Source organism: Amblyomma mixtum, chromosome 8, assembly GCF_055824585.1.
Source record: "Amblyomma mixtum isolate Tamu chromosome 8, ASM5582458v1, whole genome shotgun sequence".
Taxonomy (NCBI): domain Eukaryota; kingdom Metazoa; phylum Arthropoda; class Arachnida; order Ixodida; family Ixodidae; genus Amblyomma; species Amblyomma mixtum.
Genome location: NC_143019.1, coordinates 107,113,714 through 107,130,139, shown reverse-complemented (window position 1 = coordinate 107,130,139; position 16,426 = coordinate 107,113,714). Strand labels below are relative to the sequence as shown.

General features: G+C 47.6%; 1 protein-coding gene across 1 annotated transcript in view; it reads right to left on the bottom strand.

Moving 5' to 3' along the window:
- The window catches only part of LOC149333824 (uncharacterized), a 176,444-nt gene that overhangs the window by 72,389 nt on the left and 87,629 nt on the right, over nt 1–16,426 (bottom strand). The window contains exons 21-24 of the mRNA XM_089557809.1: nt 13,724–13,801; nt 12,546–12,677; nt 9,390–9,679; nt 6,296–6,365 (exon numbers count right to left, since the gene is read on the bottom strand). Of these exons, the coding sequence (XP_089413935.1) occupies nt 6,296–6,365; nt 9,390–9,679; nt 12,546–12,677; nt 13,724–13,801 (570 nt within the window). The remainder of the gene's footprint in view (nt 1–6,295; nt 6,366–9,389; nt 9,680–12,545; nt 12,678–13,723; nt 13,802–16,426) is intronic.

Here is a 16,426-nt window from a genome sequence, read left to right as displayed (position 1 = left end):
CATATTCCGCACCCGCATCTGCTGCAGCTGGGCCACGCCCTCGGAAGTCGGATTTGTGGCGTACACCGGACCGCAGGCCTCTCTGCTACCACTGTGGGGAGCCCGGTCACCTCTACAGAGCATGTCCGTACCGCCAAGTGGGCCTTCGCGGTTTCCGTCCCGACGCACCCTGCCCTCAGAACGGCGAACGACCGCCTACTCAGGAAGGCGCGAGTCCCTTTCCTCTTCGCCTCTCCGTTATCGCTCTTCCAGCCCTGGCCGCCAGAGTAGCTCTGCTGGCCGTCGCTCGCCGAGTCCGCGTCGGGAAAACTAACACCAGCGACCTCTGGAGGCAAGGCCGCTGACGTCGGGACGTGTCAAGATCCTCCATCGCGAAACCCTCGAGCCGACGATACCTGGACAGAGAGAGGCAGCGACAGTATCAGATACGCTGCATCCTATTTGCGTGTGACAATTGATGGCACGGAGATTACCGCGCTGCTCGATACCGGTGCTGACTATTCTGTTATGAGCCGTGTCTTTGCTGGAGAACTTAAGAAAGTTCTGACACCGTGGGCGGGGACCCCCATTCGCACCGCTGGTGGCCACCTAATTTCCCCTGTGGGCAAGTGCACGGCTAGAGTTGGGATTAGTGGTTTCACGTACGTTGGTGAATTTGTCGTACTCCCCGAGTGTTCCAGAGACTTGATTCTGGGGATCGACTTCCTGCAGTCGAACGCCGCTGTGATTGACTTTCAGGAGGCACGTTTCACGTTCTCGACCAAACAGGCCGTGGCGCGCTTTGACTCCCGCGATCCCTGCAGCAACGCCCTGCGCGTTGTCGAGAACGACGTTACGGTGCCGCCGCGGTGCAGTGTTCTGGTGCTCGTGCGGAATGACCTCTTTCACGACTACGAGGGCCTAGCGGACAGCCATAGTCCACTGCTGCTTAAGCGGGGACTTGCCGTTGCAAGAGGTCTCGTCCAACTACGTGACGGCCGCACCCATGTCCTCCTGACTTGCCAACGAATATCAGCACCTGGCCAAAGGCATGGCTATTGCCTTCCTCCACGACGTTGCTGAGGTTCCAGGTTTTGTGCACCGTGGGAGGACCCACTCCTGAGTATGCTGGCCCACATCACGCTCTTCAGTCAGTCAGAATAAATCCTGCCCTGCCGTCGGTTCAGAGGGATCTTCTGTCGGACCTCTTGGCAGACTTTGCGGACTGTTTCGCTACGTGCTCGAAGGTCGGCCGAACTCCACTCGCCAAGGATCGTATCATCACTGATGAGACTACGCGACCCGTCTGCCAGCGCCCATATCGCGTTTCCACGGTGGAGAGGGAAGCCATTCAGAATCAGATTGCCGAGATGCTTGCAGACGATGTCATTTAGCCGTCCACCAGTCCGTGGGCATCGCCTGTGGTTCTTGTCAAAAGAAAGGACAATACCCGGCGTTTCTGCGTGGACTACAGGAAACTTAACAACGTGACCAAAAAGGACGTTTACCCGCTGCCCAGGATAGATGACGCGCTCGACCGATTGAGGAATGCCCGATACTTCTCGTCATTAGATCTTAAAAGCGGGTACTGGTAAATCGAAGTGGACGAGCGAGACCGGGAGAAGACGGCTTTCGTGACGCCTGACGGCCTCTATGAGTTTAAAGTGCTTCCATTTGGTCTGTGCTCAGCACCGGCCACGTTCCAACGCATGATGGACACTGTTCTCTCCGGCTTGAAATGGCAGACCTGCTTGGCATACCTGGACGATGTCGTTATATTTTCGACCACCTTTGACCAGCACTTGGAGGGGTTGCGCATTGTGCTACAAGCGCTCAAATCTGCGCAACTCACCATCAAAGCCGAGAAATGCCATTTTGGCTTTGAGGAACTTCGCTTTCTTGGTCACGTTGTCAGCACACAAGGTGTTCGCCCGGACCCTGACAAGACCGCTGCCGTCTCAGGTTTTCCACGCCCAACTGACAAGAAGGCTGTTCGCCGGTTTTTGGGCCTGTGCTCCTATTATAGGCGCTTTATTCAAGATTTCTCGAAAATCGCAAAACCGCTGAACGCATTGACCCGTGACGACACGCCCTTCCTGTGGGGGACCGACGAAGAGGCTGCATTTATCGAGCTTCGCAGCCGTCTGCAAAGCACTCCGATACTCGGCCACTTCGACGAGCATGCTGCCACGGACATCCACACTGACGCCAGCAATGTTGGCCTTGGTGCAGTACTGATCCAGTGGCAAGACGGTGCAGAACGGGTCATCAGTTATGCTAGTCGAACACTTACGCGCTCCGAGGCCAATTATTCTACGACGGAGAAAGAATGTCTTGCAGTGATATGGGTCATCTGCAAGTTCCGACCGTACCTCTACGGACGACCCTTCCGTGTGGTAAGCGACCACCACTCCTTATGCTGGCTGGCGAGCCTCAAAGACCCCTCAGGACGCTTGGCTAGATGGAGCTTACACTTGCAAGAATACAACTTAACAGTAGTTTACAAGTCTGGCCTTAAGCATCAGGATGGGGACTGTCTGTCGCGCGCGCCTATCCCAATCAGTACCGAAGAAACCACCGATGATTTTCCTTTCCTGGGCTCTCTTAGTACCACCCAAATGGCGCAGCTTCAGAGTGCGGACTCGGAGTTGGCGCCGCTCATCGATTATCTCGAAGGCAGTGAAGGTCCCATTCCGCGTGTTTTTCTTCGAGGGCTTCACACCTTCACTTTACGGTCTGGTGTTCTCTACAAGCGCAACTTTGCCAACAGCGAAGAAGTGTTCCTACTTGTCGTACCATCACAGTTGCGGTCAGAGATCTTGAGTGCCTGCCATGATGCACCATCCGCCGGCCACCTTGGAGTCAGCCGTACACTCGCGCGGATTAGACAAAAGTATTATTGGCCCAGGTTACTCCCATCGGTGCGGGCCTACGTAAAAACATGCCGTGAATGCCAACGTCGGAAGATTCCTCCATTGAAACCAGCCGGATTTCTTCACCCCGTCGATCCACCGAAGACCCCTTTCCAACAAGTGGGCATGGACCTCCTTGGTCCATTTCCGAAGTCTTCGTCTGGGAAGCGTTGGATAGTCGTTGCGACTGACTACCTCACACGGTACGCTGAGACTACGTCTCTTGCCAAAGGCACTGCTGCTGAAGTGGCGCAGTTCTTCGTCCACAACATTGTCTTGCGTCATGGAGCACCCGCCGTTGTTGTTACTGACCGCGGAACTGCTTTCACGGCCCGCTTAACCCAGTCCGCGATGACCCTGACGCACACGAGCCATCGACCTGCTACGGCGTATCACCCGCAGACAAACGGGTTGGTAGAGCGACTTAACCGCACACTCGCCGACATGCTATCAATGTACGTTGACGTCGAGCATCGAACTTGGGACACTATTCTGCCGTACGTAACGTTTGCGTACAACACCGCCCTGCAGGAAACAACCCTTTTCAGCTTGTCTTCGGTCGACAGGTGACCACCCCGTTGGATGCTATGTTGCCCGTCGACCCTTACTGCGACTCTGACGCTGACCTCGACGTAGATACCTTCGTTCAGCATGCTGAGGAAGCGCGTCAACTGGCCCTCCTGCGAATCCACCGTCAACAGGAGACTGACGCCGCTAGGTACAACTCTGGGCGCCGTTTCGTCAGTTATGCGCCCGGCGACCTTGTGTGGATTTGGATACCTGTTCGTCGCCGCGGGCTCTCTGAAAAGCTGCTGCGCCGCTTTACGAAGTAAAGCGGCGCAGCAGCTTACGAAGTAGTGCGCTGCATCAGTGATGTGGCGGAGTAGTGCGCCGCATCAGTGATGTGACTTATGCAGTTGCTCCCGGCCCGACAGCTTGTTCATCGCGCCGGTCGCACCGAACTGAAGTCGTACACGTTGTTCGCATGAAGCCTTACCACGACCGGCTACCTGACTGAACTGCGGTCCACTGCAGCTGTGTTCTACCCTTTCGCTGACTTTTCTCTCCTAGCCGCATCGTGTCGATGCTGCAGAAGAGGGGGGCAGTGATACATGCATTCGAAGAAGAGACAGAAGTAGTGCATGCGCTAGAAGAGGAAGAAGTTGGCTCTCTTTTTCGTCTCTGTGCGGGTGTTCTTTTTGGCGTTGCACGCTACAATATATATATATATATATATATATATATATATATATATATATATATATATATATATATATATATATATATATATATATATATATATATAGGGGTGTCAAAAACAGTGCAAAAATAATAGGAACACCAGAAGGTAACAATAAAGATCCAAGAATTCAATACAAGTACTACAAGTAAGGAACACCAAAATATAACTGTAGAACACGATACAAGTAGTAATACGAGGCTAAGAAATAAATAAAACAGTGCGTAACTATTAATCAGGAGCACCAAAATGAGCTTTTGTCAGAAGAATACCTCAGAAGAATGACCTGAGAGCCGAGTAGGTTCATGGTGAAATGAACGCAGGCGCAACAAGGACACTAATAAGGACACCACATGCCATATGTGCATGTGGCGCCCCTTTCTTGTTACTGTCCTTGTTGCGCCAGCGTTCATTTCAAAACGATACGTGTCCGATTAGACGAGATAATGTGTGAATAACAACCTTAAGAAGCATGTATAAATGTATAAATTCTGTGTATAAATTCTGTGTGCACCAAATAAAGGCTTAGTGGAAGTTAGCGCGTGTGTTTGTCTCCTGAGTTCGTGCTGCGCTATGGAACACCATACACCTCCTTCCCAACCCCCCACTCGGTCGGCCGTCTAAACACCGGACGCGCAAAGGACATAGAACTGTGATGCAATTTTCTCGAAGGTCGCTTGGTGTATAGAACATTTGCTGCCGTGAGTACTAGCCAGAGTTATAAGTAGCATATGGGGGAAGCAATTATACTAATGGAATTTGTAAAGCACTATGATTTTACTATTCGCGATGTCTTGTAATTAGATCAATCGGTAAGCATGCATGTCATGTGTCATCTATCAACCATATTTATGTGCACTAGAAAACAGTGGAGACTTATTTCACTGAAGACGTTTCTTTTCATTTCAGGCTGCCTATAACAACAGTTCATCCCCTTAATAGAAGAAAAAAAGAGGGCATCGTGAACCGCTCCTAACATGAAAGCGATTTTATTTCTCTAGCTAAGAAAATTGTATTGGACCTGGCCACCTCGGTGGAAAGACTACATGCGACGGCGCTGGTAGCATTCTGAAGGTCATACCAGCAGAAGTGAGTGCTCGGAGGACCTCTTGAGGTCAAATAATGAACCCACATCTGCTATTTATAAGGGCAGACAAGAATATTGCCACGTATCATTGTAGCATCCGTTAGCTCGCACAAAGCCGCAGAAAAGGGGTGTTCTCATTTTTGTTCGTGACGCGAGAAGCGACCGGTCTAATCTCGATTGTTCACAGCCATGAACAGCTGCATCTACGTGTTTCCAGATTACTCTAGATGATCTCGGCCTGTTATCTCGAAGTTTACTTGCCGGCTTTAAATTGAACGATGCTGCTAGCAGCGGGTATTCGTAGACCGACGATTGACGAGCACGCTTGTTGCTTACGCCGCCACCGAGTGATTCAGTTCTTTTGCGGGCGCAAGTCAGCCCTAATAAAGAGCTTCATTTGCAAGTATTTCTGGTGTCTTCCTGACCGCTGGACTGCCGTCACTAAAACGGGACAATATTAGGCGCTTCGTGCCACAAAAATTATTCAGGGATAAAGCTGAACTGTCTGGGCGATTTTGCAGTCCGCTGTTTCTCAAGGAGTTAAGGAAAAGTTGAGGAAATTTTATCACTTCGAGCCTTGATCATGGAGTAGGGTACACAGGAAATTTGTCGCACATGGCGACAAGGAAGTTCCAAGTGTCGAGACGTAAATTGACACATCTGCTGACCTTTCTACACCCTAAAATAAAAAAGTATTCGCTTTGAGAACCGAAGACCCACTTCCTCGCCTCTTTGCCGCCGCGGGCTGGTTGAGCCCCAGTGAAGAGGGAGCATGAAGTGGCGCCAGGTAGGAGGCGGATGCTTAATTCCAAACTATTTGCTATATTGAAAACAAAGAAAGCAGGCTCAATTTCTTTTATACAACTTTATTTCAGAGCCGTGTCCGGAGAAATATCCTTCATATTTACTAGTAACCCCATAAATGTGCAATATTTAAGTAAATATCTGGCAAAATCAATTTTTGCCCATCAAGAACTTATCTGAAAGTGCTCATACTCGCCGTGTTCTGAAGAACATTTATCATTTGCTAAATCCTTTCGATTTAGCAAATGAATTAGAACTTGAATTAGGACTTACCTTAAACCTCCTCAGCAGGCTTGTTTTGCCAGCAACATACCCACACAGGAAAATATCGAGTTGGTAATCGCTGCAAAAAGAAAATTGCAAGAAGATCTGGATGGACACATTACTTTTTTTGAGATGGAAATGTCGATTTTAAAACAAGAAATGATGCTAGCGTTCAAAATGGGAACCAATGGTGGTACACATAGCAGCTCGTGTACATACATGTATGTTGTCACAAACCAATATGGGGCTAGGGCGGACACGCAATGGAATAAACCGGCATAAACTCCCAGGATAAACATTTCACCTTTGTCTGGTTGCTTTCATTAATAAATTCCAAAAGGCAGCGCTGAAGGTGAAACAGATGTAAAAACTTAGCGCTCTCAAGGTAGACCGAGAGAAGCCTGTTACTTCCTGAAAGCGCACAATCTAAGCTGCGTAAACGCTATTATGCGAACACTATTTAGGCTGCACCAACGAGAACTTGCAAGCATTGTATTCATGAAACCTTTTAACTGTAAGTTGAAGTAAGTTGAAGAGGGATAAAAAACGTGCCGAAACCTCATCACACGGTAGATGCCTTGTTCGGGTGTCTTCGGCGTCTTTGCCAAAATTAGCCGTGCAGCCCCACTGGCTGTTGGAGCAGGCTCGCAACCGAGTGGTGGCACTGCCGACTCTGGCACTTCACAGCCTTTATGGCACTGAGCCTTGCTCCCCAGCTGCGAGATTAAACTGACTAACTTAATCCTGTAATCCTGTCTTCTCGCGCTGTGTACAGAGGTACGAAGGCTTGAAAATACACGCTGCGCATGCTATCCGCTTACTTGTTACCGCAAAGAAAGTAGAGGGAGGGCCCAGGCTTACGCAACCACTTTACCGTCATACCCGGGGAGCAAGGGTGAGCGCTGGGGACTGCAGCGCCACCGCTTGACTGCGAGCCCATTCTGGCCGCTGAAGCGACTGCTTTGTTAGCTTTGGCAGAGACAGTACCCGTGTAATCCTGTGTAATCCTGTGTAATCGGGAGATGCTTCAACAAAATGTTCAATGAACACAATCTAGCTGCTAGGAGTAACTTAGGGGGCCACCTGGCCGAACACTGTAGACGCGGCTGCGCACCATAACTCTAACATACGACGTCTGTGGCACTCGCGAGCGATAAAGGGCGTTCCCCTACTGATCAGGTAGGGAAGCCACCGCTGTTTTAGTATGCTCTGAGTTCCACTTACAGTAAAAGAAAATACCTTCGCAGTAGAGACGCACACAACAGGTTGGTCGACTCCGACCTTACAGCGAGCTGCATTTACCGATTTTAAGCCACGGACTTCGAAATTTTTCGAGTAGTGCTGGGCTGTCTGCACCAACTCGTTTTCGGCTCGATGAATGGCTCCCTGGATCGAGAACTTGACTCTGACTGCACTATTGGCGAGTTTCGTTGAGGCTATATGAGTATCATGGGTGCTTGTAAGCATCATGGTTAGTTTTTCGCTGCTGCGACTGGTACATCGCCGCTATCATACTTTTCAACACTGTTGCTTTCGTCACCAGAAATATGCGTGGTAAAATCGCTTTCATCGCTGTATAACCATCATCACGGTCACGTTCATCCCTCTCTCTCCCTTTCTTGTCTTCGGTGGCCTAGGGTGCGTCAGTGGGCGCAGCGAGCATGCACAGCCGCACCCCACTGCTGGTCCCAGGTGAAATCAATCTCTCTCATGCCTCTCTGCTTGCCTGCCTTCGCATCACGATGGAAGGCTAACCAATACTTTAGAAGTACAGAGTAAACAGTTTGCCTGCAGGCTATTTCGCTAAGAACAACATGCCTGCAGCCTGAGAATGGCTGCAGCGCTGCAAACCTCAACAGCGCTGCAACAGCGCTGCAAACCCCAGGACATTTCGCTCTAGATTCACAAAAGCACAAAGTCAATCCTCAAAGAAATTAAGCGAATATTTTAGGTAAAATGCCGAAGAATTTCTTGCTAGATTTCAGCAGAATAATGATTCCAACATATCTTTGTAGTTAAAACCCAGTTTCAGGTCTCTTGAATCAGAATGCACTTGTTAATGGAAGGAAAGAAAGAAATAAGTACTTAGATCATTAGTATTAACAGGAACCTGCTGCGTGACTTTCGCCATTACTGCTAATGTCGGCTCAGCGCCACTGCCGTGTTTACTCCCAAATATGGTCAATATGCTGTAAAATTCGACATCCAAATTTCACGCAGTAGAAAAAAAACTAAGTTGTGTTTCAAATTTCGTGCGGGTCCTCCAACAAAAGCTAAAGCTGTCAATGCACTAACAGCGTGGATGGCACATCGAATCGCGCATCGCTCATGCAGGAGCTGCATAAGAGACACTCCATCTGAGACAGCGTGGTAGTGGCACCCAGCGCTGATCTGAGCATGAACGGCAGTATATACAGGAGAACATGAGTGAAGACGCATGATGGAAGTACCTACTTTTCAGTCTGTTAATGTCCCTCAGACGACCAATACAATATTATGTTAATGTTCAGTCAGTGCAGTCAGTGCTGAATGCCATATCAGCGTTATCTCAGAATGTTTTTGCCGCACTGTGGAAAACAGAGGACTCGTGCAACCTCTGTGAAGTAGCAGTGGTGCAATACGCCCTTTAAGAAGGCTCGGAGGCAACCGTGCCGAAAAGTTTCCACCACTGTTATTGATTCCGTCGTTTTCTCTCTTTATTTTATGCGTTTGTAGCCGGGTTTAGACTTTTCCGAGGCTGTTATCTTCAGCTGAAAATACTTACAACCGGCAGCAATTATCACATTTCCTTGCTTATGCAGAATACTCCATAAAAAGATGTGAACATTCTGTTTTTCCTTTGTACCCATCCTTCCTTCCATTCGTCTATGCCCAAATAAGGTAATTTCACTGAATTCAATATCAGGTATGACTTCTGGTCATTAGTAATTCACATACAAGAGACGTGAACGGTCCATTGAAATATTGCTGTGCCTATAGGCAAAACTGATACACAGTGACTCTGTAGCTTAAAGCTACTGTTGGCAGCCCGGGGAGCCGCGAGCGAATCGATGGAAAATTTTAAACTAGTTCAAGTGCGCAGTTGGTTCACTGTGGTTCTTACGAGTTTATTGTCGAGTCGAGCTGACTGCGGGTTGCTGGAAGTTGTGATTTGGGCGAGATGTTGATGCCAAGGCACGCGGGCGCAGAGGGACTCCCGTAGCGATCCTCGGAGGCGTTCTGGTTGGTGCTACTGTCGTTGCTCTCGAAACTGGCTGGAGTCCCCATATGGCCAGAGCTCCTCAAAAGCTCGAGCGCCATTATTATGAAAGCCGCATCCACGTTGGTGCCATTTCGAGCATTCGTCTCGATGCACTGAATGCCTTGCCTGGCCGCAAACTTCTGTAACGCCAACTGTCAAGTTGCGGCACTATGAAACATGTATGGCTGACAAAGTGTGCCCATGCGATTGCAATCTATTTGACTTTTATGAAGGTGATCGCTTGGCAGATCGAAATGCTGAATGCATTTCGCTCACTCTTTCAAGATGGTGAACACAGCCAAAGTCACAATATGTATGCGGCAACATTAAGCTTATTCTATCGAATCAAAGTTGTCTATCTCAGTTAGTTTTCAAATGTTTCCTTCATATGTTACGCTGATGGCGCAACTCATTTGATAACCGGTGAGACTACGGTACACATCGAACAAACAATTCAACAGGTCTTGCCTAATTTCCTTAAGTGGACTAATGAAAATGCTCTCTATATAAACACCACGAAGACAAAAGCTGTGCTTTACCGGCCCAAAAACAAGACTACAGCCACTGAATATACTACTGGACGGAGAAACTGTAGACCTAGTCGATAAACTTAAAGCGTTCGGTGTCGAGTTTTCAAATACACTTATCTGGGATGGTCACGTTAATGAAATCCACAAAAAACTGTGCAAAGTTAGTGATATTTTAAGCAAAGGTCGCTATCTATTGCCTCAACGTGTAAAGATCCTACTTTATAACGCCCTCTTTCTTCCACACTTGACCTATTGTAGTATTTACTCGCATAGTAGGCGCACTCGCATAATAGGCGCACCCCTAGTTTGGTCGCGAAAAATGAGACTTTTTTATATCCGCGCATAATAAGCGCACCCCGAACTTGGCACTGTGATCAACACTGTATTTACACGATCGCAAGCCGACGCCTCGCCGCCCCCCGCCCCCCAATCTTTATTTTAACAAAGTTTTTGCTGAACTGACTACTAGTCCTCACTAGTGCTGCTGCTGTCGCAGCTGCTGCGGACCCACAGCACATAGAACAATATCGCGTAGAACAGCTGCACAAAGTTTTCAGGGATGCTCACTTTAAACGTCTGTTCAAAGTTTTTGCTGAACTGACTACTAGTCCTCACTAGTGCTGCTGCTGTCGCAGCTGCTGCGGACCCACAGCACATAGAACAATATCGCGTAGAACAGCTGCACAAAGTTTTCAGGGATGCTCACTTTAAACGTCTGTTTGCCGCCGCGATGGCTCAGCGGTTATGGTGCTCGGCTGCTGACCCAAAAGACGCGGGTTCGATCCCGGCCGCGGCGGCTAGAATTTCTTTGGAAGAGAAATTCTACAGGCCCGTGTACTGTGTGATGTCAGGGCATGTTAAAGAACCCCAGGTGGTCGAAATTTCCGGAGCCCTCCACTACGGCGTCTCTCATAGCCTTAGTCGCTTTGGGACGTTAAACCCCATAAACCAAACCAAACCAAACCTAAACGTCTGTTTGGAAAGCTTCATCTCCAGCCGGAAACGTTCCCGACTTAGGCACGCGAAAACCTCGGCGCTTGGAGTCGCGTACGAAAATTTAAGCACGCCGCAGTCGCAACAGTCGCACTTCTCGGCCACGTCGAATTTCCGACCTGCCGCACGCTTGCCGTGTTCGAGAGCAAACTCCCAGCCGTGAAGTTATTAAGTTGCTTGCCCGTCGAGCTAGAACAGCAACGCTCGGCGGCAAAGCCACAAACCACGATGAACTAACGCGCTACCGCAGATCTCGACACTTGACAGCAACAAAAAAAAAACTGGAGCTGGTGATGCTGATGGCGATATGGATAGCGAAAGCTCGCGGCGGAGGAAAACGTTGATGATGATGATGAGCCTGGCCTCGGGCGCCCTCCGTGGGCGGCGTCTGTAAGCTCCTGTGCGCGTGTGTGGCCTCTGCGATCAAGCGCCCGTAGCGGGCAGCCGGAGCTTATCGCAGAGGCCTCGGCGCGTGCATTTCGAAGGCTATTCCCGCGTGGGTCGTGGAAAGTTTCAGTGCGGCCCTTACGCGAATCTTTTTTTTTATATATATATTTTCTTCGGAAAAATGGGGTGCGGTCCGTACACGAGTACGTTTAGGCGGTATGTTCAATTCTGCGAGTCGAAAAATTTCCGGAAATTTTACTCCGCGTAATAGGAGCACCCTGAACTTTGAGCCGGATTTTCTGGAAAAAAGTGCGCCTATTATGCGAGTAAATACGTAATCTGATTCGGGGAACAACCACAAAAACAAATATTGACAAATTAGTACGAATACAAAAGAAAGTGGTAAGGATTATTGCTAATGCACCATTTGCTTCACAAACGCAGGAACTATTCGACCAATATAAAATAATTAAACAAGTAATTTATACCAATATAGATTGGTCCAGACCTACTGCAGAGCAATTTTTACTTTTTTACTTTTTACTTTTACTTTTTATTTTAACTGTTTTCTTTCTTTTTTACTGGTTGCAGTTGAACCATGTATTTGTTTTCCTCATTGACATGTATATTAGTTGCTGATGCTCTGCTCTTGTATAGGGGATGGGAGCGTAGTCAAGCTGCATTACAGCGGCTTTTTCTCCCATCTCCTCATGTATGTGTATTACATGAAAATAAATCAATTCAATTCAATTAAGAACACAAATAAATTTTATACAGACTTATCACAATTGAGCCCCGACCTAAATACGTATGCAACTCGATCGAGAAACAAATGGTACACTCCAACGCCGAAAAATAATTACGCCTTGCAGTCATTACGATACAATCTCCCAATGCTGCTAAACAAGTTTAATAACTCTAGAATAGATCTCTGTCGCCTTTCCAAAAAATGCTTGAAGACCCTGCTCTTGTGAAAGAATGTTTTGCAACAGAACCTCACGCTTTATCTTGCTATTTAAAATTTACCTGTGTTCAAAATACGCAGAAATAGTCCGTCTAACCATTGTTGAACAGGCCGCTAAGGCAACCCTGCCAGGAGATAACTTACTTTGGCAACCCTGTTGTGGACTACGTTTTTCTCTTTTACGTCCATCTTGTTGATGACGAGAAGGATCTTGACGTTTGGAGGAGCGTGCTCCTTGATAATCTTGAACCACTTCTCTACACATTGGAAAGGCTTCTACCAGGGTATTTTTTTTTGTACGGGAGTCGAGTGGCAGAGAGAAAACAACATTAGACTCAGTGGAAAAAAAAAAGAGAAAATGTCTAGAAAAGGTAGACAATTCGTATTGGGCAAATTCTATTCAGTAGAAGTACAGCAAGTTCTAAAATGCGGGCAGGAAGTTACACTCGCCGTTTTTTTTCTTTTTCATTGGATAACAACTGAGAACTTGGAAAGATTGTTGAACCTTTCTTTTATCTGCGGCAACGAAGTTCATGATTTTATTTGTTTCATCCCGTTATGGTGTCGATTGCTGAGAGCACTGAGTAGACTCCGAGAAACGTTACGAAGTGCCTCCTCTTCTTTAACACGTAAGAAATAATCCAGTGTAGTTGTGTAAATCCTCGGTCTGCGGCGATAACAGTTAGTTCAGAATAGTGAAGAAACCGCGCACAGATCTTTCGCTGAGGTGTACATCCTCCATAACTGACTCGTTTTTTTAATGTTCCCACAGGGCCCACTTGGAAGCAGCACAAACATACATGGTTATTGCATGAGGTCGTGAGGGGACGCAGAGTACACTATTATGGCAGCCCTCTCAATTTGCGTACATAATTCCGGGTTGCCACGATCCCTCTGTGGTGTAGTGAATAGTAGCGATCCCTGCTCTCTGCCTTCCGTTAAACCCTTTCCTCTAGCCCAAGAGTAAACAAAGCAACATAAACTTATTATCAGTCTGCGTTGCCGTCATCATCTTTAGCCGTTATGACCTTAGAACACTCAGAAGCACAACCGGAAATATGGACACAGAAGCAGAAAATGATAAGATGCTGAAGTGCAAAGTAGAACAGATATTTTAATTCAGATAATTTTAAAACATGCACTTCACTTTGTCAGTTATTCCTTTCTCTTGTGTCATGGGTTTTATCATCGCAGCGCAGCTTCAAAATGGTAGGGAATACAAACTAGCCCTTTCCAAATGATCCAGCACATTCTTAATTAAGAGCGTAAATTCAATGACATACTATAAATTTTGTAGTCGATATTTCGCAGAAACTGAGCACCTGATTTCCGACGTCGCAAACCACGATGAATCCGTCTGCCTTTTTCAAGCCAACTCCCAGTTCTTGCCTTGGCGTCCACTGTAACAAGATGCACTCGAAGGGATCATACATGATTCTCTAATTTCGCTGCGTTTACGTGTTCTTGAAATATTTTCAACTTCAAGTGCAAGAAGTAATGAACCCAACTCTAGTAAAAGAGATAAAAAATGGAGGCGCATTTAAGTTCCGCTTAAGGGTAGGACTAGATAGAGCATAGGGGTTCGCGCTCATATGAGCAGAATTGCTCATTCTCTACTTAACATTCATAGATCTCTGGCAGCCCTAACACCATTCCTGGTTTAGTGGTGCAGTGGTTAAGCGATGCGCCAATGCCCTGCGACAGCAGGTGCATCCACCTGTTCGGCTGTGCGATCAATGTTGCTCTCCCCGAGAAACCTCTCACGACCAGTAATTAATTTAAGCCACCTGCAACGGTGCGCAGTTTGCTCACAATGCGATGGGCAGGTTGCGATGACACCAGAAGGTCACATGATCTAGGTGGCCCCCCTGCCTCCTTGGCTGCTTCTCTGCAGATTTTTTGCTGCCGGTGAAAGACGCCAACGCCGCCACCGAAACTTCTGTGACGCGAGTTCCTTAACGCTCACGCGTTAAAAGTGTGAATCCTGCTGCATTTTACTTTGTTCAGTACACGTAAAACATCGCCCAAATTGTGTTTCCTGTGACCGGCGCAAGATGGGTTATTAAAGGCCACCGCTCTTATTGAAGCTCGGCAGCAACAAGCAAATGGTGACATGTTTCCAGTTCAATCCCAGAAGAGGGCTGATAACGGGCTGATCGGTAATTGTTGACGGAAATGATGTAACAGCGCTAAGACAGGAAAAAAAAAGGAACGAGACACGAACTTGGGATGACTAGCAACCGAATCATTTATTGCAGCCACCGCGGTGGCTCAGTGGTTATGGTGCTCGGCTGCTGACCCAAAAGACGCGGGTTCGATCCCGGCCGCGGCGGCTAGAATTTCTTTGGAGGAGAAATTCTAGAGGCCCGTGTACTGTGCGATGTCAGTACACGTTAAAGAACCCCAGGTGGTCGAAATTTCCGGAGCCCTCCACTGCGGCGTCTCTCATAGCCTTAGTCGCTTTGTGACGTTAAACGCCATAAACCAAACCATTTATTGCAGGCTAATGAACAAGGTTCAACGTAAGTTAAGGACAACGCAGCGAGCTACGAAAAGAAAAATGATAGGTGTAACGTTAAGACCGGAAGTGGGCAGAGTGGGTGATGGAACAATTCTAGATTAATAACTTCTTAGTCGAAATCACGAGGAAGAAATGGGCTTGGGCAGGGCATGTAATGCGAAGGCAAGATAACCACTGGCCCTTAAGGGTAACAGAGTGGATTCCAAGAAAAGGCAAGCGCAGCAGGGGGCGACAGAAAATTAGGTGGGCTGAGAGGTAAGGAAGTTTGGGAGGATACGGTGGCCGCCGCTGGCAAAGGACAGGGTTAATTGGAGAGACATGGGAGAGGCCTTTGGCCTGCAGTGGGCGCAATCAGGCTGATGATGATGATGGTTTATTGGGACATGTGAGGCATCATATGAAGGAAGCATGGCGGGCAAAAAAAATAGCAGGAAAAACCACACAGCTCAACAACTGGGAGAACTTGTTCAGCATCATTGATTAAGAAATGCCCATTCCCAAGGGAAGACAGCTATCGACGGCTGCTGATGAGCATGTCATTCATTTTGTGTATATTATAGGCCTCAGAAATGAGCCTCGAGCTCTCATTTTTATGCCTGGCGCAGATAGCTCGGTCCAATTCAAAACCGGTTTACAATTTTCGCACTTAGGATAATATATGGCTATATAGTTTCTGCATCAGTCATACCCTGTATCTTTGGCGTGCTCACATTGTTAATCGCTGATGCAGTGCCCTGTCTCATCAATGTATATATAGTGGCATGACGTCACAGTCTTCTATACTATACCAATGCTACTGTCAGCGACCTTCATCTGGTGCTTTTTCTGACAGCCTTGGTTTTCTTCTTTGTTTATTCGTTTGCACAGTCATCCTGGTTTATTCCTCGCGGCGAACAGCAGCTGCACGCCAGCTTTGCTCACAAGTTGTTTTGAGTTTGTGCGAGCCTTTGCAGGCGTATGGGATGCACGATGTTCTCCTGACTGCTTGGTCAGCTTTGGTGCGCTTGTTCTTTCTTCTGGATTCTATATTCAGCAAGAAGGGCTCCACTACGCTAAAAAAAATGGTTCATAGGGTATCCTGCAGCGGTTAGCCTCTTAAATTGAGCGTGCAAACCGGTTTTCGTTTCATGCACAAATTACCTCTTCAACGCGGCTTTTATCCATGCTTTTGCGATTCCACGCTTAATCCTTGAGTCAGCCGGCTTAAAGGGAAGATGGCTTTTCCGTCACCGCGGACCAACACACATGGTCATTAGAAACCATAAGTTCTAGATCCAAAACGTACGTACTGTTAGTGCGAAGCTCAGCAGTCAACTGTAAATAATTGAGTGCAGTACAGAACATGTTGAAACTCTGCGCCGCTGTTTGCAGAGCGTCATCAGTGAGATAGAAAAATAACAAATCATCAACCTAACGCCTAACTTTAACAACGGTCGAGTCATCAAGCTTAGTGCGAAGTCGTCTGTTATAAGAAATAAGAAGTCGCTTAATACAGTAGTGATAG